Source organism: Lepidochelys olivacea (genome assembly GCF_965140295.1).
Source record: "Lepidochelys olivacea isolate rLepOli2 genome assembly, chromosome: 6".
Lineage (NCBI taxonomy): Eukaryota > Metazoa > Chordata > Testudines > Cheloniidae > Lepidochelys > Lepidochelys olivacea.
The window spans coordinates 20,698,732-20,723,920 of record NC_140416.1 but is presented as its reverse complement, the minus strand read 5'-3'; the positions used below and the strand labels follow the sequence as shown (position 1 = coordinate 20,723,920).

General features: G+C 39.5%; 1 protein-coding gene across 1 annotated transcript in view; it reads right to left on the bottom strand.

Annotated features, from left to right (window-relative positions):
• Positions 1-24,471, bottom strand: part of LOC311521456 (mucin-2-like) — a gene marked incomplete at both ends in the record, with an annotated part of 64,660 nt that extends 40,189 nt beyond the window's left edge. The window contains 16 exons of the mRNA XM_084629790.1: positions 698-824; positions 1,479-1,573; positions 2,340-2,504; positions 2,591-2,728; positions 3,408-3,477; positions 4,429-4,539; positions 5,170-5,308; positions 5,769-5,886; positions 6,448-6,573; positions 7,224-7,440; positions 7,676-7,785; positions 8,697-8,787; positions 9,571-9,685; positions 10,106-10,367; positions 12,339-12,410; positions 24,348-24,471. Of these exons, the coding sequence (XP_084485916.1) occupies positions 698-824; positions 1,479-1,573; positions 2,340-2,504; positions 2,591-2,728; positions 3,408-3,477; positions 4,429-4,539; positions 5,170-5,308; positions 5,769-5,886; positions 6,448-6,573; positions 7,224-7,440; positions 7,676-7,785; positions 8,697-8,787; positions 9,571-9,685; positions 10,106-10,367; positions 12,339-12,410; positions 24,348-24,471 (2,080 nt within the window). The remainder of the gene's footprint in view (positions 1-697; positions 825-1,478; positions 1,574-2,339; positions 2,505-2,590; positions 2,729-3,407; positions 3,478-4,428; positions 4,540-5,169; positions 5,309-5,768; positions 5,887-6,447; positions 6,574-7,223; positions 7,441-7,675; positions 7,786-8,696; positions 8,788-9,570; positions 9,686-10,105; positions 10,368-12,338; positions 12,411-24,347) is intronic.
• Between the last annotated feature and the right edge of the window lie 718 nt (positions 24,472-25,189).

Here is a 25,189-nt window from a genome sequence, read left to right as displayed (position 1 = left end):
ATTTTTTGTGTATCACATTTTTCAGACAAAATGTATCCCAGCATGCTTTCAGAGTTAAATAATGCACAGCATTAAAAAAAGAAGTAACAGGAGATAGGGGACAAATGAAGTGATATATGCAAATGAAAAAAGATATGTTTTCAAATGAGATTTGGAAAGAGAAACCATACACCACGGTGGCAGTTATAACAGAAACCCTATAAACCTTTGGTGCACTCTGAGGCATGAGGCCTCCTGAGGTAGGCAAATACACCTGCACATGTTGGATCAAAGAAAACAACTTGGTGACTTTAAACAACCCTTTGTTTAAACATTTTTTATTTTTGAAGTATTTTGTTTAGAACCAATATTGCTTCTGTGATCTGACACATTCATTTCCATGGCAACTGGGGACAGATGAAACTCTAGTTAACTTAAAGCCTCTGCGGAGAGAGTCAGAGCCACTTCAGCAGCAGTTGTCTTTTTCCTAGCAACAATTGTGTCTTCCATCTGTTTGTATTCACACAACTAACCTCCATTACATTATTAAAAAAATAGGGAATTATTGCTAGAATTTTACTTTTCAATACCTTTCCCTCAAAATTTACTGGGAGAGCCCTGGATTGGCTAGAAATTGATATAAGATGATGATTGATTGATAAATTCTACTACTGGTTCTTTCAGAATAGAAGACCGAGGGAGTGGCTATAACACTTACAACAGACATCAGTCCTCCATCCCTCCAGCTGGACTCCTTTGGCAGCACAAGCTCTCACATAGGAAGAGAGGGCAGCACACATACAATCCTCACTCTTTTCACAGTTACAGGTGTCAAACAGACAGTTCTAGAGGTGCAGAAACAAACTAATTAATAATCACAAAACTGCCCATCCAAAAACAGGTCCTGTTAACTTCTGGTCTTATGTATCAGCTTCTTCTCCGTATACATTCAGTTGTGAGCAGTGTCAACATACCTTTAATATTTTCCGACCTCCTTTTAGGTTTTTTTTTTATATGGCGATAATGGAGACCCCAAAATATTGGCAGTTATTATTGTAAAATAAGAGCCAAAGAATCTGTTGTATGCTTTGTAATCTCCCATTTTACCTAAATATATGGATTATTCTGAAGATGATATACTTTAGTAAGCAAAAATTCATATACAATTAGTATATTTTATATACTTTGTGTATAACTTCCTCTTTATATGTTTACATTTTGGTTTTCCTGCTCTGTGGCAAATAGCAGTTCTTGTTTAACGAAGAGTGTAAAAGCAATTCAGGATGATGAAACCAAGAGTGCAGACTGAAATAGGGGTCGGCAATATACACATAAAGTAAGAAACATATACAGATAAAAAGAAGTGCTGTATTATGCAGATTAAAATATAAACACAGCATAATCTGGGAGACGTGTTTGGGACATTTCTTTCCAAACAGCTGGTTTTAAGGCTCCAATTTTGATTGTTTTTTAAAGGAAAAAGAAAAATAGCTAAATACCGTGTGGTACACAGCTGGATTCACTGTGGAGTGGCAATTGACAAAAGGTCCTGTGCTGTTCATCAGCAATCCACACCAGTGCTGAGCATACTTTTCTGTGAATAGAGGAAATGAAATGAATCCATATTACTCTTTTTATTTCATTAGGCTCAAAAACCCACTGCTAATGTGTCCTTGTGTGAATCATGAACGCTCGTAAACTCAGTTCTGAAATTGTACCATAGCAGCCACATTGTTTTGCTCACTGCTACATTTGGCAAAGACTTGTTAAAGCCAAAGTTATGAAAAAGCAGTTTCTCACCATGGATTGAACAAAGAATTCACAAAAGCCTTATAAACAAATAGCTATGGTACACTCATTCTGCACCAAGTTGCCATCTTGTTCACTAAACCTAAATCTGTGTTGGAAAGTGTCAGAGGGGTAGCCGAGTTAGTCTGGATCTGTAAAAGCGGCAAAGAGTCCTGTGGCACCTTATAGACTAAAAGATGTATTGGAGCATAAGCTTTTGTGGGTGATTACCCACTTTGTTGGATGCATGAATCCGACGAAGTGGGTATTCACCCACGAAAGCTTATGCTCCAATATGTCTGTTAGTCTATAAGGTGCCACAGGACTCTTTGCTATTGTTGGAAAGTATCCATGATTCTTGCATTTATTTTATTACTTACCTTCTCTCAAATTTTCTTCTCTTATGAACATGTCTTTCTGATTCCAAATGTATGTTTTACCATGTTTAAATCTCTTATGTCTTCTAATTTTTGCTTTATGTCAAGTATTTTCCATTAGCTCTATGAGGAAAAACTACAAATCTAATTTCAAATTGGCTGCATGTCATGGACAATTTTCTATAATGCATTTACCATTTTCTACGCTGAGGGCACAAGGATTCTCAAAGTTGTTTTTGATGTTAGGGCACGAAGCTTGTGTTTTCCAGGTATTAGCAAATGCAGCTGCTGTTCCTTCCACTACACCACTTATGGCTTTGAAGTCATCAGCCTCAACATTGTTGAAGTTTCCACAGAGACCTGTTGAAAAAGCACAAAGTTTGAATCACTCATACCAGACCAATGTGGATTTCAGGCAGGTCACTGGTTTTGTTACATTCACTTACCACAGGTCTGCCCTTTGAAAGATGGATCCAGTCGCACAAACACTTGCATGACAGGTACAAGCTGGATCTCCAGCTGGAGTCCAAAGTTTGTCTCCACCATGATGAAGAAGGATGAGGGTCTGAAAATGGTGACATTAGCTATGGACAAAGAACAGGATAATCAGATTTCAGAAGAGATCAAATGTTTGAGAGTGACACCACCCCATTGTTACGGCTCTTTTTGGATTACTATTGCAACTATAGTGAATCCTAGTGTGGAGTAAAGCCAAGATATGCTTAAAGTTGAATGAAAAATACAATGCAATATTTGCTTGTGACTGCCTAGGACCTAGCAAGTGAAGTTTGTATTAAAGTTACACAGGAGTAGAATGCTCCTTTTGTCTGCTCCTTCCCACAGACTAATGAAGGGAAAAATTGGATTACATCAAGCATTAACAAGAATCATTTTGTTCTAGTTTCTAATCTGGTATCTTGATCATTGCAAGTCCATTGTGGAGAGGAGAATGAGCAGGGACTGGGTGGCATAAAAATCTTCAGTAAGGATCATTCTTTATGAGGATAGACAGCAAAAACCAAACTAATATCTTAACAAGTTGGACAACAAGTTGTAATTTATCATGAGACTTTAGACTTCTATTGCTGGAATCACCATTTGGGTCAAGAATTATCATAGCGAGAATCTAGTGTGAACATGCTAGGCTATGGGATTCTTCATTATACTGACACCACATCAACTCCTTTGAAGTTTAAAATAATAAGCAAGAGTCTAGGTGAAGTTTTGAGTGTGTCATGTATTGGCCCCAGGATAGAAACATACCTGCTGAGAAGGGCAACTGAGTGTAGATCCAATTCACAAACACACCCCCTCCAGACTTGATCACAATGATCTGGCAAGGAAGATAAAGATAAAGGAACGTTATGTCATGCATTGGTAACATCAGCATGATAATACCCCAGTAGATCCTGATGAATTTCATGAAACAGGGTTGATTTTCTGATTTTTACCCTTCCTTTAAAATCTTAATTGTCCTTCCTTTTAATCTTTGGTTGCCTTTTCCCTTCCAAAAGGGAATTGTTTTAAAGAATCATGCTTTGTCCTTTACAGAGCTGCATCATTGGTCAGGCTATCTTAGTTTGCAGTGATGCAGAGCCTCTGTATCTGAACTGACTTGCATGTAGTGCAGCTGGTAGTTTTAGGCAGAAACCAAGAAGATCATGGTCTCTTTGGTCTCATTGTTTACTTAATAGAAAGAGAACTTCTCTCCTGTTTTCTGAATAAAGTCTCTTTTCTGACTGAACTAGCATGGGGCTGAACATACTACTTACCTCACAATTATGATAAAGAAAGATACATTTATTTTATCTTGGTTTAAAAAACTAATATGTATTTTCCAGACTTGCAGATCCTTAGAAGGATAAATGCCACTCCCTGACTAGATATGGGTGAAATTTTCTAGACTAAACTTTTTATTTTTTGCTGAGAAATGCAGATTCAAGTGGACAAAACATTTTCCAAATATGTGTTGCGTTTGCTAAATAGTTTCAGTAAAATAAAAAAGTTTAAACCTTTCATTCTGACATGTTCAAAATGAAATGCTTAGATTTGTTGACTCCAAATGACTTTTTTAACTTCAGTTTATTAATTTTTTTAAAAGATAAAAAAAACTTGAAACAAAACTTTTCATTTTGTCTCAAATGAAACATTTCCTTTGACCTGAATTGAAAAATCCGTTATTAACAAAGCTCTATACCTGACTCATTCTGGCTTAATCTTTTTGCTCCCCACATTTTTATAAAATATTCCTGCAGCATTTTCACCACTTGTTTTGGATACTTACAGTTTGTCCCCCATTAACGCTGAGGGCTATTGTCTTTAAGCATGTCTCAGTGTCTGTCAAGCCGCAGGTGCGGAGTTCTCCCAGAACAGCGAATGTGTCATTTTCACAGAGCTGAAAAAACAATAGCAACAACTATTGCTTTAAAGGGTTGTTCCCGGGTCTAAAAATATTTATTTTGTAGAGGTGGGTCCAAACTTTCCCAAAACTCAGGGCTATTCTGAACTAGTGTTATAGTTATAGAGACTGGGACTAGTCACACAATTTGGATCTGGTTCTGGTGTTTAGAGTCAAAGTTTTGATTCAACCTCTGCTCAAAAATTTGCTTCAGCTCCACTCTCTATCCCCATCTTTTCCTGCCTGACCTGTGATGACCAAGGACTAGTATCATGGCAAAACCAGTTGCCACACAGCAAGGGGGTTGAACTGTATGACAGTTATGAAAATTGACCAAATACAGCAGTTACTTGTAAATATTCAGCATTTACCAACAATTACTACATCCTGGACTCTGAAATACATCAGTATTTACCTTGCATGTCAGGATTCCCAGCATCACAGCTAGTTAATACATTTTGCATGAATTGCTGTATATTCTCGCTCAATGCAGGGCTCTCCGGCTTTCACAGAAAACTCTCCAATGTTCTTTCCTAAGTGTGGTTGGCTTCTCTAATCCTGACTGAGGCAGCCCTCCCACTCCTTCCATCCTGACTGGATGATCTATTAAAACCTGATGGTGCTTACCTTAGACAAAACATAAGTGCAGTCTCCATGGACATTGTAACGTTTTTCATCATATGTGGAGATGTGTGAACCTCCCTCTACTGTACAAGATCCAGGGCACGGAATGTCTTTGCAATTCCACTGACCTCCATTGCAGGTACTGGAAGGAAAGCGGAGAAATTAATCACAACCCATGATAATAGCCTGGAGGAAAGGAGTTACAAGGTTTTGTTGTTTTGCTACTGATGTTCCCATCATATTATTCTTGGCTTCTTCAGAGGAAATCTAGGTTTGCAAATAAGTGAGTGGCTGCAGTTTCTTTTGTCTTGGAAAAGCCAAAATACTTCAAAGGAGCAAACAAAGAGAGAATTTTAACTGAGAGGTAATAAATCTATATATCACAAACCCTTATCTTAACTTGAGTCAGAATGCAAAGCCTGTTAAATAATGACACTAGAGGAGACAAACGCTTTTTTTTTTTTTTTTTTTTGGAGATTCTGTTCGAATTGCAGGGAAGTCAGTAATATGCACCCAGAGGTGGTTAATGATGAAATTGTGTATAATAAACCATTAAACTAGTTCATTTTACGAAAAAAGAAACAGCAAAGTAGGTAAGTTACCAGGAATGGCAATGGGCTCCAAAAGATGTCCCTGGAGCGTAAGAGTTGCCATTGTAAGGACAGGAACACTCCTGAAGGGGGATGCAGCCAGCATTGTTAATGTCATCAAGCACAGTTCCTAAATGAAGAAAGAAACTGATACATTAAAAAGGTGTTTTACACATATGGACAATATGCAATTTTTCTTGCTTTAAATAGTTGACTACAAATATAAAATACAGTCTTGGAGCCAGATCCTCAGCTGTCATGAATGGTCATAGCTCCATTGAAGTCAGGGGAGCTATGCCAAATTGCACCAGCTAAGGATCTTGCCCTTGGAGTCTTAAAATCCCATTGGTTTTTCAAGGGATTTCCTGCCCTGTAAGATGAATTCAACTGAATAATACTGAATTGCTGTAGTAAAACCACCTCATTCCGATAAGACAGGCAGCATTTTATGTTCTATTTTGGTCCCTGATTGTTCCACACTATTTTGCAGATGTTGCACATCTACAGGAAATGAATTATTGAGTCACGTGTTCTGTCACTTGTCGTGCACAGGTAAAGGCCTACCACTTGAAGCGGTGAAGAGGGCAGCTGGAGGAGCCCTGAGCCCTGAGAAAGCTGCTAAACTCCTACATGTAAATCTGCTAGTGCTCTTTATTGAGACTATGAAAGATGGGAGTAAATAAAAACTTGCCTGGAGGACAGAAGCAGCCATCTATACAGTGATCTTCACAGACTTGAGATCTTTCAGGGTTGGTGCAGGTGTCAGTGCAGGGGGATCCACATTCCTGGTACTGCATATTGAAAGGACATGTCTTGGCTGGAATTTTAAACAAAGACAGATTTCTGAATTCAAATGTAATCCCTGTTGGCTACATATTAGCATGCATGTTCATTCAACCTTTCCCCACTAGACATGAGGCCACACCAAACCCGAGGTCCAGGGATCTCTTGGATTTTGAAAATCCCAATCCGTATTTTGTAGTTTAGGTTTGTTTTTCAAAAACTTGTGCATCAGATAGAACTGTATGGTGCTGAACTTGTGACCTAAAGTCTGGAATTCTATGGATTCATGAGTAATTGCCTCATAGATCTCTGAGGCACTCTGGTGTATTTGTTTTGCCATCCCCTCTTTTCAAGCATCTAAATTTCTAGTAAAATATGGAAGCGTTAATTTTCCAATGCATATACATATTTGAGTTCTGTGGAAATCACTGAAGTATCCAATTATACCCTGGAGAATTTACCTCCAGAATTTACACTGATAAATATTAGTGAGCACAGTTTAACCATGGGGAGATCAGCTGTACCCCAGGATCTGGCCTGAAGTATGGAATTCATATTAGAGCGCTCTGGAAACCAATCCAGTACTTAATAACATGTAGTTCCTATGAGTCCCCAGCAAACTATAGGAATCTGTCTCTGATTAATTGGCAAGCACACATGAAGACCAGTTCTAGAGACACTTACAACACAGTTCTGGGGTTCTCCAGTTCAGAGGTTGTCCATTGGCATGGGCACACTGCCGGGAGTATTCACCAAAGGTGTTACAAATACAGAAGGCATTCTTAGACTGGTCACAGCGGCACAGGTCGTGTTCACAAGACCTAATGTAGTCGCTAACCTCAACTAGAGCATTACATTCTGAAAATGCATGGCCAGTCAATACTTTACGGCAAATGTCATCCTAGAGAGAAAACAAAACAGAACAATTTATTAAATCCACAAATTCCTCAAAACAGAGAGGATCAGTTTTTAATACTGTTATCCATTTGTTAAAATTATTCTTTAATGACATCTTGTATTCTCCTTCTTCTACTTCCAATCCCTTCATAGTTTTCTCCACGTGTCCCTCCTGAAACAGGAGAAGAGAGTGGGTACATTTAAATGAAAGACACATAAATAAACAAAAAGATCCTTACAAAATTGTCCGTGCAGTTGTTTAGGGAGGATGATGTAGGATCCTCACAGACTTCTGTTGGCCCATCCATCTTCTGCATATTTCCAAACTGCATGGCAGTCAGCTTAGCATCTGCAATAAATAATTTATTAATATACAGGATTTTTAATGGAGTTGGTTCTCTTTGAATTCTTTCATGTAGACATTACATTTGGCATGTAGACAAAATTAACACTGTGACACCATAGACTCAATTTACTTTGAATGACATCATCCTTATATCAGAAAACAATTTCAGGAACATGCAAACTGAAATTTGGATTGGAAAATGACAAACTCATTCCAGGTTAGATGAGACCACAGTTAGATAACAGAAGAGAAAGTTTTCGACAGGTTATGAATAGAAGAGACTACTGTGAGACAGAATTTAGGAGAAAAGGTGAGATTTGAATAAATTGCCTAAAAGCTTTGTAAACAAAATGGTGATACTGACAGTGGGAAAAGAGAGATGGATAGAGAGATAGAGGCCTATAGCCAGCTGATTGGGCAACTCAGGCTCGAGATATTGTGCTGATGCTTGCATGTTAATTATGGACAAAAATGTGTGAGGGTTTGCAAATATAGTTTATATATAAAATCATATAAATATAATTTAGAGGTGACATCTTGGAGTATGTTAAAATAGAACATTCTTGACCAGAAATTGTTGTGATTGCTTTGCTTATTGTCTTTTGGCCTGTGGATGGTATTATTATTGTCTTTTGGTCTGTGGATGTATTTCTATATTTAATTATGCTTGAGAATCAGTATTTCGCCCACATCTAACTGGCTAACAAATGAAATAAATAGACAAATGGTATACACGAATACATATATAATTCAAGTTACTGAAGATCCAAATGTGCTGATGTTCTCAGCAGATCTTTCAGCAGGATGGAAAAGAGGCCTGCTGAAGGGGTATGGCCAACAGAACACAAAAAATGGATGGGGTAGACATTGGAGCTATTAGAAACCAACAGTCTGTCATTATTTTTAATACTTACCGTTTGAAAAGAACTCATTGTAAGTTGGAATACCATTGAAGTCCCCACAAAGCCCACAGGTATAATTGGCATATTTGTCATTCAGTTCCAGCTAAAATGGTGGGGGAAAGATGATAGATGTTAATATACATATTCCACAATGTCTTCAAAACCAGTGAAAGCAGTTGTGCCTCCTACACCTAAATAATTTTCATCAGTGTTGTGTAAATGTTTTAGCAGACCAATTCAAACCTGGCTCATAGAATGTGGACTTCATAGAATCCAAGTTATTTATGCAGACCTAGTTTTCACTGCAATATCTGTATGATATCCAGCCTTTTTTCTATCTATTTGTTTCTTCAGAAAGAAAATCAAATTCACTGTGAAACTGAAGTCCTGTGACAGTGGAATTCTACTGGGAAATAAAATTTGAGGAGGTGAGTGGCACCTAATGTAATGATGCTATTATGTTACTGAAGTGAGGGAAGTGCTTTTTCCCATTTTAAGTGGGAGGCCTGATTTCCACTAGGAACACACCACAGTTGCTTTCTGCAGGAGTGCATGAATACAAACATAGCTCTGTAATGGGAGAAATAATCAGCAGGGGGAAACAGCAGCTCCCAAACTGCTGGGGGCAAGTGTATCCAGGGACTAACCATATATCTTCATACTACCTCTCAAGATTTAGGCTTATGGTCAAATATTTAGGCAGTTTCTCTTTTGTACACCTTTACCTACTTGATTTGCATATGCCATGGCTGTTTGTATGCACGAGTGTGGAATCAGTGCGTGCAAATTGGTGCCCAAACACATTCTTAAGCCAGTCAAAAATTTGAGTCTAAATGTTTTAATAGACTGTTTCCTATTCTCTGAAGCACCTAGAACTTATTCTTACCAGAATGCTGTCATCTTCATTCCACATGAAAACCAGGCCCATTTTGGCAGTCACTTTCATATACATGCTGCTTCTCTCAACCATGATTCCAGACTGGCTGTAAGGCAGCTGAACCCTGGAGAAAAAAAGCATCAGAGATGTTAAGTATTGTCTATGCCATGCTGAAGAAGAAGAAAAGGTTGCTTGTGTTATCAGGTGTCCATGTGGGTCCTTCGACAATGCAGTATTGTGGAAGAAAAAGCAGTTTAAAGAAAAGATGGGCCCAAGACACAAAAAATATGGATCTGGATCTGGATTCAAGCTTCCTCAAAGCTCAGGGGCATTTTGATCTGGTGTTTTGGTTTGGGCCCATCTCTGAAGGGAAAGAGTACTTTATAATGTGACATCCTAACAGAAGAACGGCGAGATGGTTGTATGGTTAAAGTTACATGGTTTATCAAAATACATACAAGTTTTTCCAAGAAAGTGCTGAAATATATGCCTGGTTTGAGGAAACAGCTATGTTCATCACACACAGAGATATGTCTAAACCTACCTGTTGCCATTGACAACAACAAAGTTCTTTGCCATTTCAAAAACCACCCCATCGAGCTTCATGGTGATATGGTTGATTGTAGGAGCATTTTCCACCACAGTGCGCCTGATCTGGATGTTGAAGTCCTCATAGGCAGCATTGCAGTGGGATGCAAAGATGTAATTACAGAGCCCAGGGAAGTAAAAGATGTCCCCATCAAAAGTCTTGAAGTGGAAATTGCCCCACGTACTGCATACGCGGCCATTGTGAGCAGGGTTGAAGGCTGTGGATTGAAAACTCGTTGTAAGAATTTACTGAGAATTCCCTGACTTAACGTGAATATTATTAGATCAGTCTGCCCAAACCTTCATTTCTTTAGTTTATTCATTGCTCTGTCCCCTTCCATTTATTTTCTGTCCATTTATCAATTGTGACATAATCAATTTGTCCATCTATCCACCTACTTATTTAACCCATCTCTGTTGCTCCACCCATCTACTGTCTGCCATGTATAATGTACCAACCTATCTATGACAGGTTTCAGTGTAACAGACGTGTTAGTCTGTATTCGCAAAAAGAAAAGGAGTACTTGTGGCACCATAGAGACTAACCAATTTATTTGAGCATAAGCTTTCGTGAGCTACAGCTCACTTCATCGGATGCATACTGTGGAAAGTGTAGAAGATCTTTTTATATACACACAAAGCATGAAAAAATACCTCCTCCCACCCCACTCTCCTGCTGGTAATAGCTTATCTAACGTGATCACTCTCCTTACAATGTGTATGATAATCAAGTTGGGCCATTTCCAGCACAAATCCAGGTTTTCTCACCCCCCCACCCACACACAAACCCACTCTCCTGCTGGTAATAGCTTATCTAAAGTGACCACTCTCCTTACAATGTGTATGATAATCAAGGTGGGCCATTTCCAGCACAAATCCAGGGTTTAACAAGAACGTCTGGGGGAGGGGGGTAGGAAAAAACAAGGGGAAATAGGTTACCTTGCATAATGACTTAGCCACTCCCAGTCTCTATTCAAGCCTAAGTTAATTGTATCAAATTTGCAAATGAATTCCAATTCAGCAGTTTCTCGCTGGAGTCTGGATTTGAAGTTTTTTTGTTTTAAGATAGCGACCTTCATGTCTGTGATTGCGTGACCAGAGAGATTGAAGTGTTCTCCGACTGGTTTATGAATGTTATAATTCTTGACATCTGATTTGTGTCCATTTATTCTTTTACGTAGAGACTGTCCAGTTTGACCAATGCACATGGGCAGAGGGGCATTGCTGGCACATGATGGCATATATCACATTGGTGGATGTGCAGGGCATTGGTCAAACTGGACAGTCTCTACGTAAAAGAATAAATGGACACAAATCAGATGTCAAGAATTATAACATTCATAAACCAGTCGGAGAACACTTCAATCTCTCTGGTCACGTGATTACAGATATGATAGTTGCTATATTACAACAAAAAAACTTCAAATCCAGACTCCAGTGAAAAACTGTTGAATTGGAATTCATTTGCAAATTTGATACAATTAACTTAGGCTTGAATAGAGGCTGGGAGTGGCTAAGTCATTATGCAAGGTAACCTATTTCCCCTGGTTTTTTCCTACCCCCTCTCCGGCTCAGACATTCTTGTTAAACCCTGGATTTGTGCTGGAAATGGCCCATCTTGATTATCATACACATTGTAAGGAGAGTGGTCACTTTAGATAAGCTATTACCAGCAGGAGAGTGGGTTTGTGTGTGTGGGGGGGGGGGGGGGGAGGGGTGAAAAAACCTGGATTTGTGCTGGAAATGGCCCAACTTGATTATCATACACATTGTAAGGAGAGTGATCACTTTAGATAAGCTATTACCAGCAGGAGAGTGGGGTGGGAGGAGGTATTTTTTCATGCTTTGTGTGTATATAAAAAGATCTTCTACACTTTCCACAATGCATCCGATGAGATGAGCTGTAGCTCACGAAAGCTTATGCTCAAATAAATTGGTTAGTCTCTAAGGTGCCACAACCTATCTATATTTCTGTGTTTCTACTTATCTATCATATGTCTGCCCACCTATCTACCTATCAATCAACGCATTGTTCTGCCATCATGTCATGTTTATCCAGCTATTTGTTCCTTACAGCACTGATCGACCCATTTTTTCCCCTTAATCAGTCTGTTTCCCTGTTTATTTTAACTTTCTGATCAGTACTTCAGAAGGTTGGAGGAATTTTTGAGACTATTTGCTTAACTTACATGTTATTACTGGGCTTGTTGTCAGTGGCGGGATGAAGTTCACTGTTCCAGATGGAGTACTAGTAATAAATGCTTCAGACAAATAAGGAAAAAAAAATCAGTTAGTATAGAAAGTTTATGTGTGGTAGTTGTGGGAGGAATTCACCTGCCTTAAAATTGTTTAACCAAGCAGGCTTGCACCCTTATTTTGCAGTCATTCTGTTCAGAGAATCTGAGAAAGAGACACTTGCATAACAGTAGGATGCAAGATAAAAGGAGTTTGGTGGCCTCAGCCTAGTCTCCACCTGTCCATATCACAAAGCCACCTCTCAGGGCTGGCCTTATCATGAGGTGAACTGAGGCGGCCACCTCAGGTGCCAGACTGCGGAGGCGGGGTGCCACTAGGACCCAGAGTGTAGAAAATTGTGTCTGCTGCTGGTGTATATGTATTCTCTCTGCTCTAGATGCACAGAGATGGTGGAGTGCTGTGCTGGAGGAAGGAGGGCACAAGAGACATAACAGGCAGGCAGGAGAAAAGGTGAGAGGGAATAACAGAAAGCAGCAGGAGCTGCAGGGAGAGAGAGGAGGAGGATTAACACCAGCTTCTCAGGGAGCTTCCTGTTTCCTGCTGCTTCCCTGGACCCACTTGAGGAGAACAGGCAGTCAGCTGAAGTAACAGGAGCCAGTTAGGCCCTTAAGATGCTGATATCTTCCCTCACTCAGGCCCTGCTACCAGCCTGCTTATTTGTCCCCTTCAACTGAGTGTTGAGAGCCACTATAGCTGGCACAGAACAGCAGTCATGAGTGAAAGAAAAAAACACCCCTCTGGGGCAGCATTCAGAAATAGAAAGAAAGCAAAGGAAGCTTTTCTGTCTAAGCAGAAAGGAGCTCTCATGAGATACATAGACACAAATGTTCACAGTGAGCCTTCTAGCCACAGTGAGGATGTGAGTGGTGAGGAGATGCCTGATCTTCCAGTTAGTCAGAGTGCAGATGACCTGGCATCTCCATCTCAAATGGATGTCACCATGCACATTCCTGAAGAAAAGCGTAGATCAGAGAAGAGTATGGTGGAGGCGCAAAAAACAGCTGCTGCTGAGTTTAGTTCCTTAAGTCTAGTTGATCCAAGACTGTGGACCCACTTGAGCAGTTAGTTGCCTGAGGGACTTCCTTGTACTGCATGGGCCACAGCAAGTGAAAAACTTCATGTTCCCCAAAGACAATGAAAATAGAAGTTTCCATCCAACACATTACTGGCGTGAAATCCCCAATGGTGACAAAGTGGAGAGGCCATGGCTTATGTACTCAAAAACCCAGAATGCTGCATACTGTTTTTGTTGCAAACTCTTCCAGCCTAATGTTCCAGCCACATTGGGTTCTACAGGAACAAAGGACTGGAAAAGTCTGGCTAGAAATCTGGCATGCCATGAGAAGGCAGTAAATCACCAGAGAACATTCCATAGTTGGAAAGAGCTTGAGATGAGACTAAGGTTAAAGGCCACCATAGATGATCAGCATCAAGAGAAGATTGCATCAAAGTCCCTTTACTGGCAAAATGTTCTGAAAAGGCTCATTGCCATTGTGAGAGTGCTTGCTACCCAAAACCTAGCACTGCGTGGCACTTCAGATCAGCTGAATGTGCCAAACAATGGAAACTTCCCTAAAATTGTGGAGCTGATGGCCGAGTTTGATGCTGTACTCCAGGAGCATCTAAGAAGAGTCACCACCCAAGAAATGTACACACACCACTACCTTGGAAAAACAATTCAAAATAAGATCATACAGTTACTGGCAACAAAAGTCAAACAGAAGATTGTGGCAGATCTGAAGTCAGCAAGATATTATTCTGTTATTCTGGACTGCACACCTGACATCAGCCATACGGAACAAATGACTTTAATGGTGTGTTTTGTAACAACAACAGAACCTAATGAAAATGTCCCTGTAATGGTGACTGTCAGAGAGCATTTTCTAGAATTTATTGACATTGATGATACTACAGGAGCTGGTATGACAAATGTGCTTCTTAAAAAGCTGGAAGATACGGGAATTGCGATAGCTGACTTGAGAGGTCAGGGCTACGATAATGGTGCCAACATGAGAGGAAAGAACAGAGGAGTGCAAACATGGATCCGAGAGTTAAACCTTCAAGCTTTTTTTTGTCCCATGCAGTTCTCATTCATTGAACTTGGTGGTCAGTGATACAGCATCAGTTTCTAGTGAGGCTACTGAATTTTTTAATGTAATTCAAAGCATCTATGTATTTTTCTTTGCATCAACTCATCAATGGCAAATTTTGAAGCAACATCTGGGAACATTCCTCTCTGACACGGAAGCACTGAGTGCCACACGACGGGAAAGTCGAGTGGAGGCGATAACGCCTATCAAACACCAAATTGGGAAGATAGATGATGCCATAGTTGTCATTATGGAGGATAATGCTATGACAGCAACTGTCGTGGGAGAACAGAGGCAGAGGGAAATGGAATCAGCAGAAACATACATAACTTCAAATTTCTATGTGGCTTAGTGTTGTGGCATACTGTTTGAAATAAATGTTGTAAGCAAGAGATTCCAAGGTGTTGACCTTGATATATCTGGAACAATGGAACAACTAGACAAAGCAAAATCATACCTACAGTCTTACCGGTCAGATGAGGGATTTCAAAACATTCTGAAGAGTGCACAGAAGTTGGCAGAGGAACTTGACACTGAAGCTATTTTCCCACCCATTCAAGAATACAGGAGTCACCGAAGAAGAAATTTTGATTACGAGGCATGGCATAATCTCATAAGAGACCCCAAACAACAATTCCAAGTTGAATTCTTTAACCAGGTGCTAGATTGTGCAATACAGTCAAAGAATGTTTCATGCAGCTCAAGGAACACAGCAGTATATTTGGGATGTTGTATGATATTCCAAAACTCCTCACTATACCTGAAGAAGACCTACACTAGCAATGCAGGGCACTAGAGACAGTGTTGACATGTGATAACATGTACAATATTGATGCAAGTGATTTAGGTGATGAACTGAAAGCCCTTTCAAGATACATTTCAGCAGGATCAACTCCAAAGGCTGTTCTGGAATATATGTGCACAAATAAGATGACCACCCTCTTTCCAAATGCTTTTGTTGCTCTGCACATGCTTCTAACGCTTCCTGTAACAGTTGCCAGTGGAGAACACAGTTTCTCCAAACTGAAGTTAATAAAAACACATCTATGCTCCACAATGACACAGGATAGGCTGGTCGGCCTTGCAACCATCTTAATAGAGCATGAGCTGGCCCAGACTGTGGACCTTCAAGAAGCAGTTCAAATCTTTGCAACCAAGAAGGCATGGAAATCACCACTTTGATTATTCAAACAGATAAAAATGCCAGTGTTTACTATGCAGACAAGAAAAGTTACATTTGCTGTTCAGGTGTTTGAAAGCTAGGTGTTAAAATTTTTGAACAAGGCATTTTAAGTTGTTAGTTCTCCTTTATTGGGGTAGGTAGCAGAGCAGTACCATGAGAGGAGTAGAACAGGAAGAAGGCAGAATTGAGACCTTTCAAAGTTTTGGCCCAAACGAGGGGGCATAGGGGTGTCATTTGAGCTCCCCGCCTCAGGTGCCAAAATGTTGTGGGCTGGTCTTGGCCACCTGTCAGGTTATCATTATCCAGTAGAAATAACTTTCTCTGCCCAGAAGAGGCCCTGGGCCAGAATAGCAAAGGATCAGTGCTGAGGTGCAGAACTCTCAGTGAAAGCTTGTAAAATTCTTGCCTTCTCTATTTTATGCCTGACTTAATTTGCTACCTGGCCTTACTTTTATGAAAAACAAAAATCACTGAAAATGATTATATTTGAACTTGTCAGTGTTTAGAGAATGGTAAACAAGAAAGAGAAAATTTACATTAGCACAAAGGATTATGGGAACATTTATCAAGAAGTGGCAACAATTATGATATACGAATAGGAGCAATTCTGCAAGTAATTACTCATGCAAGTAATCTTTACATTTAATAGGACTCCTCACATGAGTAAGGGCTTTTGAGATTAGTTCTAATTAATGTAACATTATCATAATAACAAAGCATACAAAATAATGAATGACAGAGAGAAGGTAGATCAGGTACTTCCGTTCACCCTATCTGATTATACAAAAAAACAAGGGAAGAATCAATATAAATTGGCAAATATAAGTGGCAAATTTGAAACTCAGATGAAAAGTGGCAAATTCAACAACATACAGTTAGGCGGGGGAACTCATTACCACAATATCGCTGAATCCAAGAGCTTATATGGATCACAAGAATAACTAGAGTTATAATAACAGATACTAACAGACATATAAATAATTTGAAAAGGATATAAACCCCCATGTTTCAGAGCTTGAGACCACCTCTAACTATTGGGAGTGAGGAGGAAAACTTTCTTTGGGTGCAGGTTACCCCATGACTGTCTATTGCAGGGTTTCTTGCATCTTCCTCTGAAGCATCTGGTACTGGAGAGTGTGATTAACAGGATTCTGGAATTGATGGACCATGGGTCTGATCAAGTATAGGGTAATTTTTACATTTATGGTTACATAAAAATGGAGGATTTAACAACAATCCTAGTGGAAAACTCACCAAAAATAAAATGTTTTAAAACATTTTAAACTGATAGTGAAATCACGAAATTTCAAGAGATGGATAGTTATTATTTTGTTTTGATCTTCAAAGTTATCTTCATCCAAATGTTGTTAATTGTATTGGCTTGAGGCAAGATGATTAAATTAGTCCAGTTAATACACAAACATTAAATATTTAATGGAAATGGTACAAAAATAAAAAGACACAAAGAAATCTCATTTAAATGCAACCATTTAGAAGGATTGCAAAGTAAAAGAAATAAAACTTTAAAATATATCAGTATAGAGCCAATTAAATTAGACTTTTTCTTTTCATTTCTTTTCTTTTCTCAGAGCAAAATGAAATGTGAATGGGATCTTACCTTGTTGGGCACAGCAGATACCTAACATAAAGGCCCATATGGAGACCCATATCCCCTGGCCAAACCCCATCCTGAGTGGAGTTTGGCACAAGGATACTGAATCAGATGTTGGTCAGGAGAAGTAGTTCACCTGCACTGTCTGGGTCTTATATAGCAGGAAACTTTGGCTTTGCTCCCAGATTGTTTCACATGGACTGAGAAGGTGGGGTTTTGGGGATTTTAGCAGATGCATAGATAAACAGAGGATGCTCTTTTTTTCTCAGGGACTGACCAAGCATGTTTGCATTTTGGGAGGAGTATTATTTTTCTAAAGGTTCTGTCTAATAAAGGACATAACATGAATGGCAGTAGAACAATTCCTGTCCCATTAACAGCAGATCCTGAAAAAATAGTCAAAGATCTTTTGAGTCCCTTGGTGGTTTTTTGAATGAGAGGCAGGTCACCTTATAAGTTTCTAGTTACTGTAAATGATACCAGTTTCCTCTCTGGTGAAAACCAGTTCTTCCTTAGCCCTGAAGAGGATGCAACATTTCAGCATGGGGGACCCTCCTTGCTTTAGAAACAATTTGGTGCCTCATGATGTGGATATTCTTTTTTGTGATACGAAGAGACCTATAGCCCTAAAAGACAGGTACTCTGTGAGCACATACAGTGAGAACTTCTCCATGCTGCATAGACAACAGGCATTATGCACCTTCCTGGGGAGATTTGAGCTGTTTTTATTCATGCTTTATCCTGATTATATTGAAGATTGGTCCAAACCCTGCACTCTGGATCCAAACACTCTTCAGATTTTCCAGTTGTGTGCATCTAGATGTATCTTCCAGGCTTCCAGAGCCCATCAAAGGCTGATTTCTGCTGCCAAGATTTGAAAGTAGAAATTAGGTCTGAATCTGCTCTCACCTACTCCAGTCTGAATCAGGAGTAATTCCACTGAACTCAAGCAGCCTAACACCAGTTTAAGGGAAAGGAGAACTGGGGTGATTATGTTTGTGGGATTCAATCTCAAATGTGTTACTCCAGTTTTACTCCAGCTTAACTCCTTTCACATCATTGGAATTACAACAGCTAAAAGTGGTGCAACAGAGTGTTAACTGTGGCCCTGTATGTTCTGTGTTAATAGAAATCTGTCAGGACCTGCTAATGTATTGATCACAGATGTGGACCTGTGAATTTTTTCCACAGTTGTTACTTCCAATATTAATAATTTATCATTTAAAAATGTGAATTAATTTATATTTAAAGAGACAACACCAACATTTCTGGGCTCCTGCTTTGTGCCTTTTAAATCTTCCATTTTAAAATTTACTCCTTTTATTTAGGGGGAAAAACCCATCAAACTTCAAATTTAGGGCTTTGGCAGTCTTTAAAACCCTGTTTTAAAGGCAAAAGCCAACGTGCAAAAGCCTGCCCATTGTGTTGTTCAGGATCACAGATATGGTTATACACCTGACAGGTATAACATAAACATTGCAACAGTTATCTGTAGTATCTGTTTGCTCTGTTTTTATGAGCCTGCAGAGGAGTGTATTTGATGATATTCCTGCTCTGAGAGCATATTCAAGCTTGATTCTTATCATTTTCAGTCTCCTGCTAGTTTGTAAGAATGGAGCTGGCAGACCGAGCCAGGAGTCAACACCATGTACCCACTCTTTCCATGTGCATGCATGTGTTTGTGCGTTCATTGTGTGGGATGGGGTGGAGGCCTATTGCACCGAAGAGAGAGTGCGCAGGGGAGGGGGGCGCAGCTGAAAGATCACATGTGTGATGTGTTTAGGGGGAGAGGAGAAGTCACAAGGGTGTGTCTAGCTTGCAGGTGGCTGGAGCAAAACATGCAGATGAGGGTGTACGGAAGTGGAGAGAAGACAGGTAAACTGTAGGAGAGAGGAAGTTTCCAGGAGAACTATTGTCTCCAGCATGTCTGGAGGGACTCAAACTGGTGACCTCTCACAGGCCAGTCTGGAGCCTTTCTGCCTGACCAATTGGGATATTGATTCGATGTAATTTCTTACAGCTGAGATAGTCAAAGGAGTCTAAGGAAGTTAGGGGCTGAATTTCAGTGGGAAGTGGGCATCTAATTCTCTTAGGCTTTTTTCAAAAATCTCTGCTTACAATTATAAATGAAAACACATTCTCCCTAATCATAATGCTGTCCGTTATAACACTCTGCATGTTACTGCATTGCACCTTGTCTCCCTTTTACATTTCATTAAGTGCTGTTAGTACAACTGTTTTTAATAACAGTCCCGTGTAATGTTAAGAACACAGGTTCCTAATGGAGGTACTTAATGGAATATTTTATTACACTTTCCAACTTTATTCTAATAGATTTTTGGACTGAATTCCAGATGGTGGCCAAATGCGCAAGTGTTAGTCATTAGATCAATATGCTGGCCTTTCTATTATACCACGCACGGTATCTGATCCCCATCGAGACATCCAGGATGTCTGATGAAATCACATCTGAAGAGTTGGTAATAAGTTGTTTACATCTTCATGGTTCAGAAGCCCTGGAAAATGGAATAAAGAAAAGAAAAAAACCTGGACTTCCTGCCCATAGGACATTAATTTACTCTGTGCCAGTACCTGTAATTAATGTCAATACATCTGTATGTGGAGGAGGCAAATACCATCTAATTTTTGTGTCAGCTCAAACCGGTTAAATGTTTTAGATAAATATACTTTAGGCTTGTTTAGCTATTTGAACAGGATATCTACGGTATGTCAAATTGGGCATCCTGCTCCTGTGGTAGATGTAGTGCTAGTTAATCTATCGTGCTCCACCGTGTGCTCAGAAGTGGCAGAGTTGGCATTTCTGTTTGCCCCCTCCCATGTTGGTGCCCCGTGCAACTTCGGATATGATCGGTTTCTAGGGCCAGTCCTGTGTCTGATGGATTCTCCACTTGTGCAGTGATTGGTACAGTTACCAAGTGGACCAGATGCACCACTACATTACATCAGTTTTAAGACACGATCGTTCCGTTGAATTCAATGGAATGACAACTGGCTAAAAGTGGAAGGACATAGTCGTGAATCGGACCTCGGGAGTGTGAAGCGGATGTAAAAGCTGCCACCCACGTATAAATTCTAACTAGGGCAGTGTTTTACAGCTGCTTTGCCTGGCTGTAAATGACTACACGAGGTACGTGGCTGCAGAGAATCAGGACCATTGTTCTGCAATTAGATGTTTAGGGCCAAACTGTACTCGCAATGGTGTAAATGTGGAGTAAGTCCACTGACTTCAGAGCAAGAACAGAATTTTCAATTTACTCAGACACACATAGAAAATAGCTCTATGCACTTCAGTGCACACGCCAGCTGTGGCTCTATCTGGCCTATAGTTGAGGCTGAAATCAAGTGATGCCTCTTTGGTCTCTTGTGACACCATGGCCAGGAGTCAGAACTCCTTCTTGGGGCCAATCTAGTGATCAGTGTATGCTAGGAAATGCAAGCACGACTTCCCATAGTTAAGCATGGAACCCTATTTTTATACCCGGGGAGACAATTTGTGTTCAAACCATAGCATGTAAAAAAAAAAATTATCCTAGTAAAATGGATTCTGCCAGTGCTTCATGGAGCACAGGGTTCCAGACACTGATGCCCTGTTGGGATAAGAGTCAACGAATAAGAAAATAGTAAGAAACTATAATGACAATATTCATGAACATAAGATTTTAATTAAGATCACAGAAATCAGTGATTCCCAAACAAACAAAGATGTCACTGGGGTAGCTGAGATGCTTATTATTCAGGAAATATGTTCAGTGCCACTAAAAGGTATTTACATTGAAGTAGCAAAAACTTTGTTTCCCTTGGGAAGAAGTGAAAAATGTGCTCAGAAGTGACGAAATCTTAAGAAGTGAGAAGATGAAACAGGCAATAGGGCAAGATTCTGCCCTGCCCTACACCCTGTCTAGTCATTTATAGTGCTGCTGAGTATACGTAAAGTGGGATAAAATGCCATGAAATAAGAGTGATAATGACTTACACACACTTTGCACAGTCATTTTGCTTGGTGTAAATGACAATGCAAGATGCAGGCTAGTGGAGAATCTGGCCCAATGACTTGGCAAAGGAGCAAAAGAGTGGCAAAACCTAAGCTTAAAAAAGTAAAGAATGCTGGCTGTAGGGCTCACTGTGTCAGCACTAGACAGAACAGTCACAAGGGCCCATTCTCTCATTTACACTAGTTTTGCACCAGTGTAAATGAGAGCAGCATCAGGCCCATAGTCTTCTGTGGGATTCATCTATTACTTTAAACCCTTGTAGACAGATCTTGTCTTAGTGGGTGGGGAAGGAGTGGTGGGGACACAGAGAGCCCTTCCCCCACTGAGCAGGAGATAGCCAAAATCCCACTGGGTGCACTCTAAGCTCAGATGGGAAAGGACATGGATGAGAATGGTGTTAACAATACTAGATACCCCAATAGGATTGGGTCTGGCTTCCTTCCACCACAGCTTGTCATTTGGGGATGATGCTGGGCAGAACATTAATATCTTGTGGTCTGCTTTCCTTTTCAGCACCTCCTCTTCAGCTCTGGCTCTTCATTACTCTTCGTGGCTAAATGAATGCACATTAATCTTTAGTATGCTCTTTTACAGTGCACTGTATTGTTTGGTTTCACTAAACTGCTGCACATTAGTCTCTGCATAAGCGGGTGTATTAAAAATAAAGTGCTCAGGTATGTTACCTTGTAAATGCCAGCTCAAAATGTCATCAGCTATGAAGTGCCTTTGGCTGATTTAAGAAGAAATCTTTGCTCTCCCATAAAATAATGACATCCAAGTGAAATTCCAATGTCCACCCTACCCAGTTGTGTAGACCTTTGTTTCCAGTCTCCTCTGCAATGAGGAATCAGAAACCTGTTACTCATGGTTGAGGGGAGTGGAGAAATTTCAGTTCATTACATCTGATGGAAACTGAAACGCAAAAACTGTCAGGCTGTAAGAGTTGACTGATTGTAACGGCCTCAAATCAACTAAAAAGTCTGCAGCAAAACAAAAGTTTATCAGCCAAATGGATAGTTACTTAAATTGATGTTTGTAGGTTAAAGAATAAATTATCTTAGATTCTCAAAGATGCTCAGATACTATGGGGAGGAGGGCCATACGACGTCTTCATAAATAAGGTATAATAAATTATCAAGGAAAAAACCCTGAAAACGGGGTTGAAAGTGTTTTAGTAACAGACGTTTACTTTGTTTTTTTACAACACCTTATCTTGCTTATAATTAAGAGGTACTCAGTTTGAATCCCTCTCTTAGGGGCTGCTTTCCAGTATTACTGCTGGCAGTGAAACTGAAATATGTGGTTTGCATAAGGGAATGTCACTTGTTCAGACAGGTGATGATAATTTTTCCTTTTTCTTCCTTCTACTTTCCATTTTTCTCATTTTAATGTTTCAAGAAACCTAGAGCCTTAGAGTGAGATTCTCATCGTCAAAATTAGTTTGGGACAGGTCACTGGTAGGTGTAAATTAGCATGGCTCCATTTAAGCCAGTGGAGCTGAGTCCAGATTTTTTTGAACTTTAAAATCTAAACATAACTTCTAAAACCTACAATAATAGATATTGGTAATTAACATTGGCTTGTATAACAGTAAATATAACATTATCTGTTGTTATCTGATCAGTAGTTCCAGTGCCTGGCATACTATCTCCTACTTGATTCAACTGTATTTTTTTCTCTTTATGCTGAAAACATACAAGATAAAAGACACCGATTATACTAACTTAATAAAAAAGTTCAAAAGTCACCTCAGGTGTTTATATCACCTTTAAAACCATGTATATCATAACTACTTCACTCAGACAATCATATGTAAATAGAATGGATAAAGGCCCATTAATGTCAAGCCCTCTCAAATGTAAAAATTTGAATAAATGGGGCTTGGATTCAAACCAATCCTTAGTCTTAGTTTACATTTCACAAAATCAAAACAGCTCCAGTTGTGACCATCTTCTATTTTTCTGAACTTGCAGATGCTTAAGGGAATTGATTTAAAATGGGATCTGAGTTCAATCCATTTGAATTAGCAACACCCAAACCAGTCATTTAAATTTTGCAAAATCAAACCACATCAAAGTTATGTTTCTTTCTTATCCTCAGTGTTTGGTGCGTTCTTAGTGAATCTTGCAGTGTGTTTGATCATGGAGGGAGAAGAGGGGAGTTGCTGCCCAAATGCTGTGAAAATCATTTGGCTCCCAGGACTTACTGCCAGCCACAAATCAGCTGCTGTTTCTTACATTGCTTTTTGAAAAAAACGTAATCATTTTGTAAAGAGAAAATTAGAAATTGCCGTGCTATGGTCGGCAAATCCACAAAAAAAGTCAAAAGGTCTTTTCTGAGGTTTTTCATTAGGGATGTTAACTACTATTAGCCCAAGTATTGCCTGGACTCTCCAACTTTGTTTGCACTGAATAAGGTGTCCCAAGCACACAGAGATGAGCAATTCATGGTCCACCCTTGAATACTTCCTCATTGTTATTAAAACTGTAAATCTCAAACAAATATACACCCTTATTTAAAATAAAACTATTGACATAAACCATAATGAAGCATTTATATGTGATACTGACACATGCACTGCTAACCTATGACAGTAAATCCGATAAAATTATTCATTGTAAAGAAATTATCCAACAAATGTAGCCCTTTTTTCTGTTTGGAAATCATTTGGTAACAGATTCTGATTTCTGTTGATATATTCAGTATTCACAAGTACTGTATTCACCAAATATTCAACTACATATATAAAAAATGAATGATATCCTATGGGTTAGATACCCTTACTCACTGTTATATTTCAGAGTAACAGCTGTGTTAGTCTGTATTTGCAAAAAGAAAAGGAGTACTTGTGGCACCTTAGAAATGGAATCCGATGAAGTGAGCTGTAGCTCACGAAAGCTTATGCTCAAATAAATTGGTTAGTCTCTAAGGTGCCACAAGTACTCCTTTTTTTTTCACTGGTTTTTTCCTTTTTTTTTCACTGCTATATGGTAATGACGGGCTATGACTGAATTCCCATTGCCAGCTAAATTGCACAAACTCACCGCAGGTCATCTGGGGTCTGTTTTCTGAAGTTAAACAGTTTGTGATATGGTGGCTGTTGAAATACATAATTGGTTGGTCTATGATAGTCACTGTGGTAGTTTCTGACACGTAGTTTGGAGCCATTCTGCAAACTGCACAACGTAGAGAGTTTCTGTTCTCAGCCACCTGAGTATTATGATTCAACTGCTTTATATATGACATTATCTTGTAAGCTCATCTCATCTTGATAGTTCCTGTGTTCCTGGGAGGCCAGTGGGGATTCATCCCTTGTGTCTGGTCATCCTGATACATTGCCGGACATGAGCACTTGTACATCTTTGTCATATATAGTTTGTTCTTGGATTCTTTTCTAGCTCCCGCCATGAAACTAGTATATAACTAATTTAGTGAATGCTTTCTAGGTCTTTCTGTGTCTTCTGAGGATTTCAAATTCTTCTTCAGTATTTTCATGCTGCGAGGTTGCTCTGGTTAAGAAGTCAGATATGTACATCTCAGTCCCTTTCTGGTAGCATACATCTAAATTAGAGCATTGCAGCTTCAGTAGCTGATGGTGTTTGGGGTCTGCTAGCCGTGGCTTTTTAAAAAAGTGTTCGCTAGTGGCTTATGGCCACTTTATACTCAAAGGCTTTCCTGTGCTTCTGCATACTGGTTGAATTTTTCACAAGTGAGGACAATTGCAAGAAATTCCATTTCAATTTGAGCATATCTTTATTCTGTTAGGGATAATGGCTTTGACGTGAAAGCTACCTGCTGTCCCTTTTGTTGGAGTGATGTCCCAGGTCCCATATCACGAGCTCCCCACTGCATAGTTGCCTCCTTATTGGCATTGTAGTATTTTATG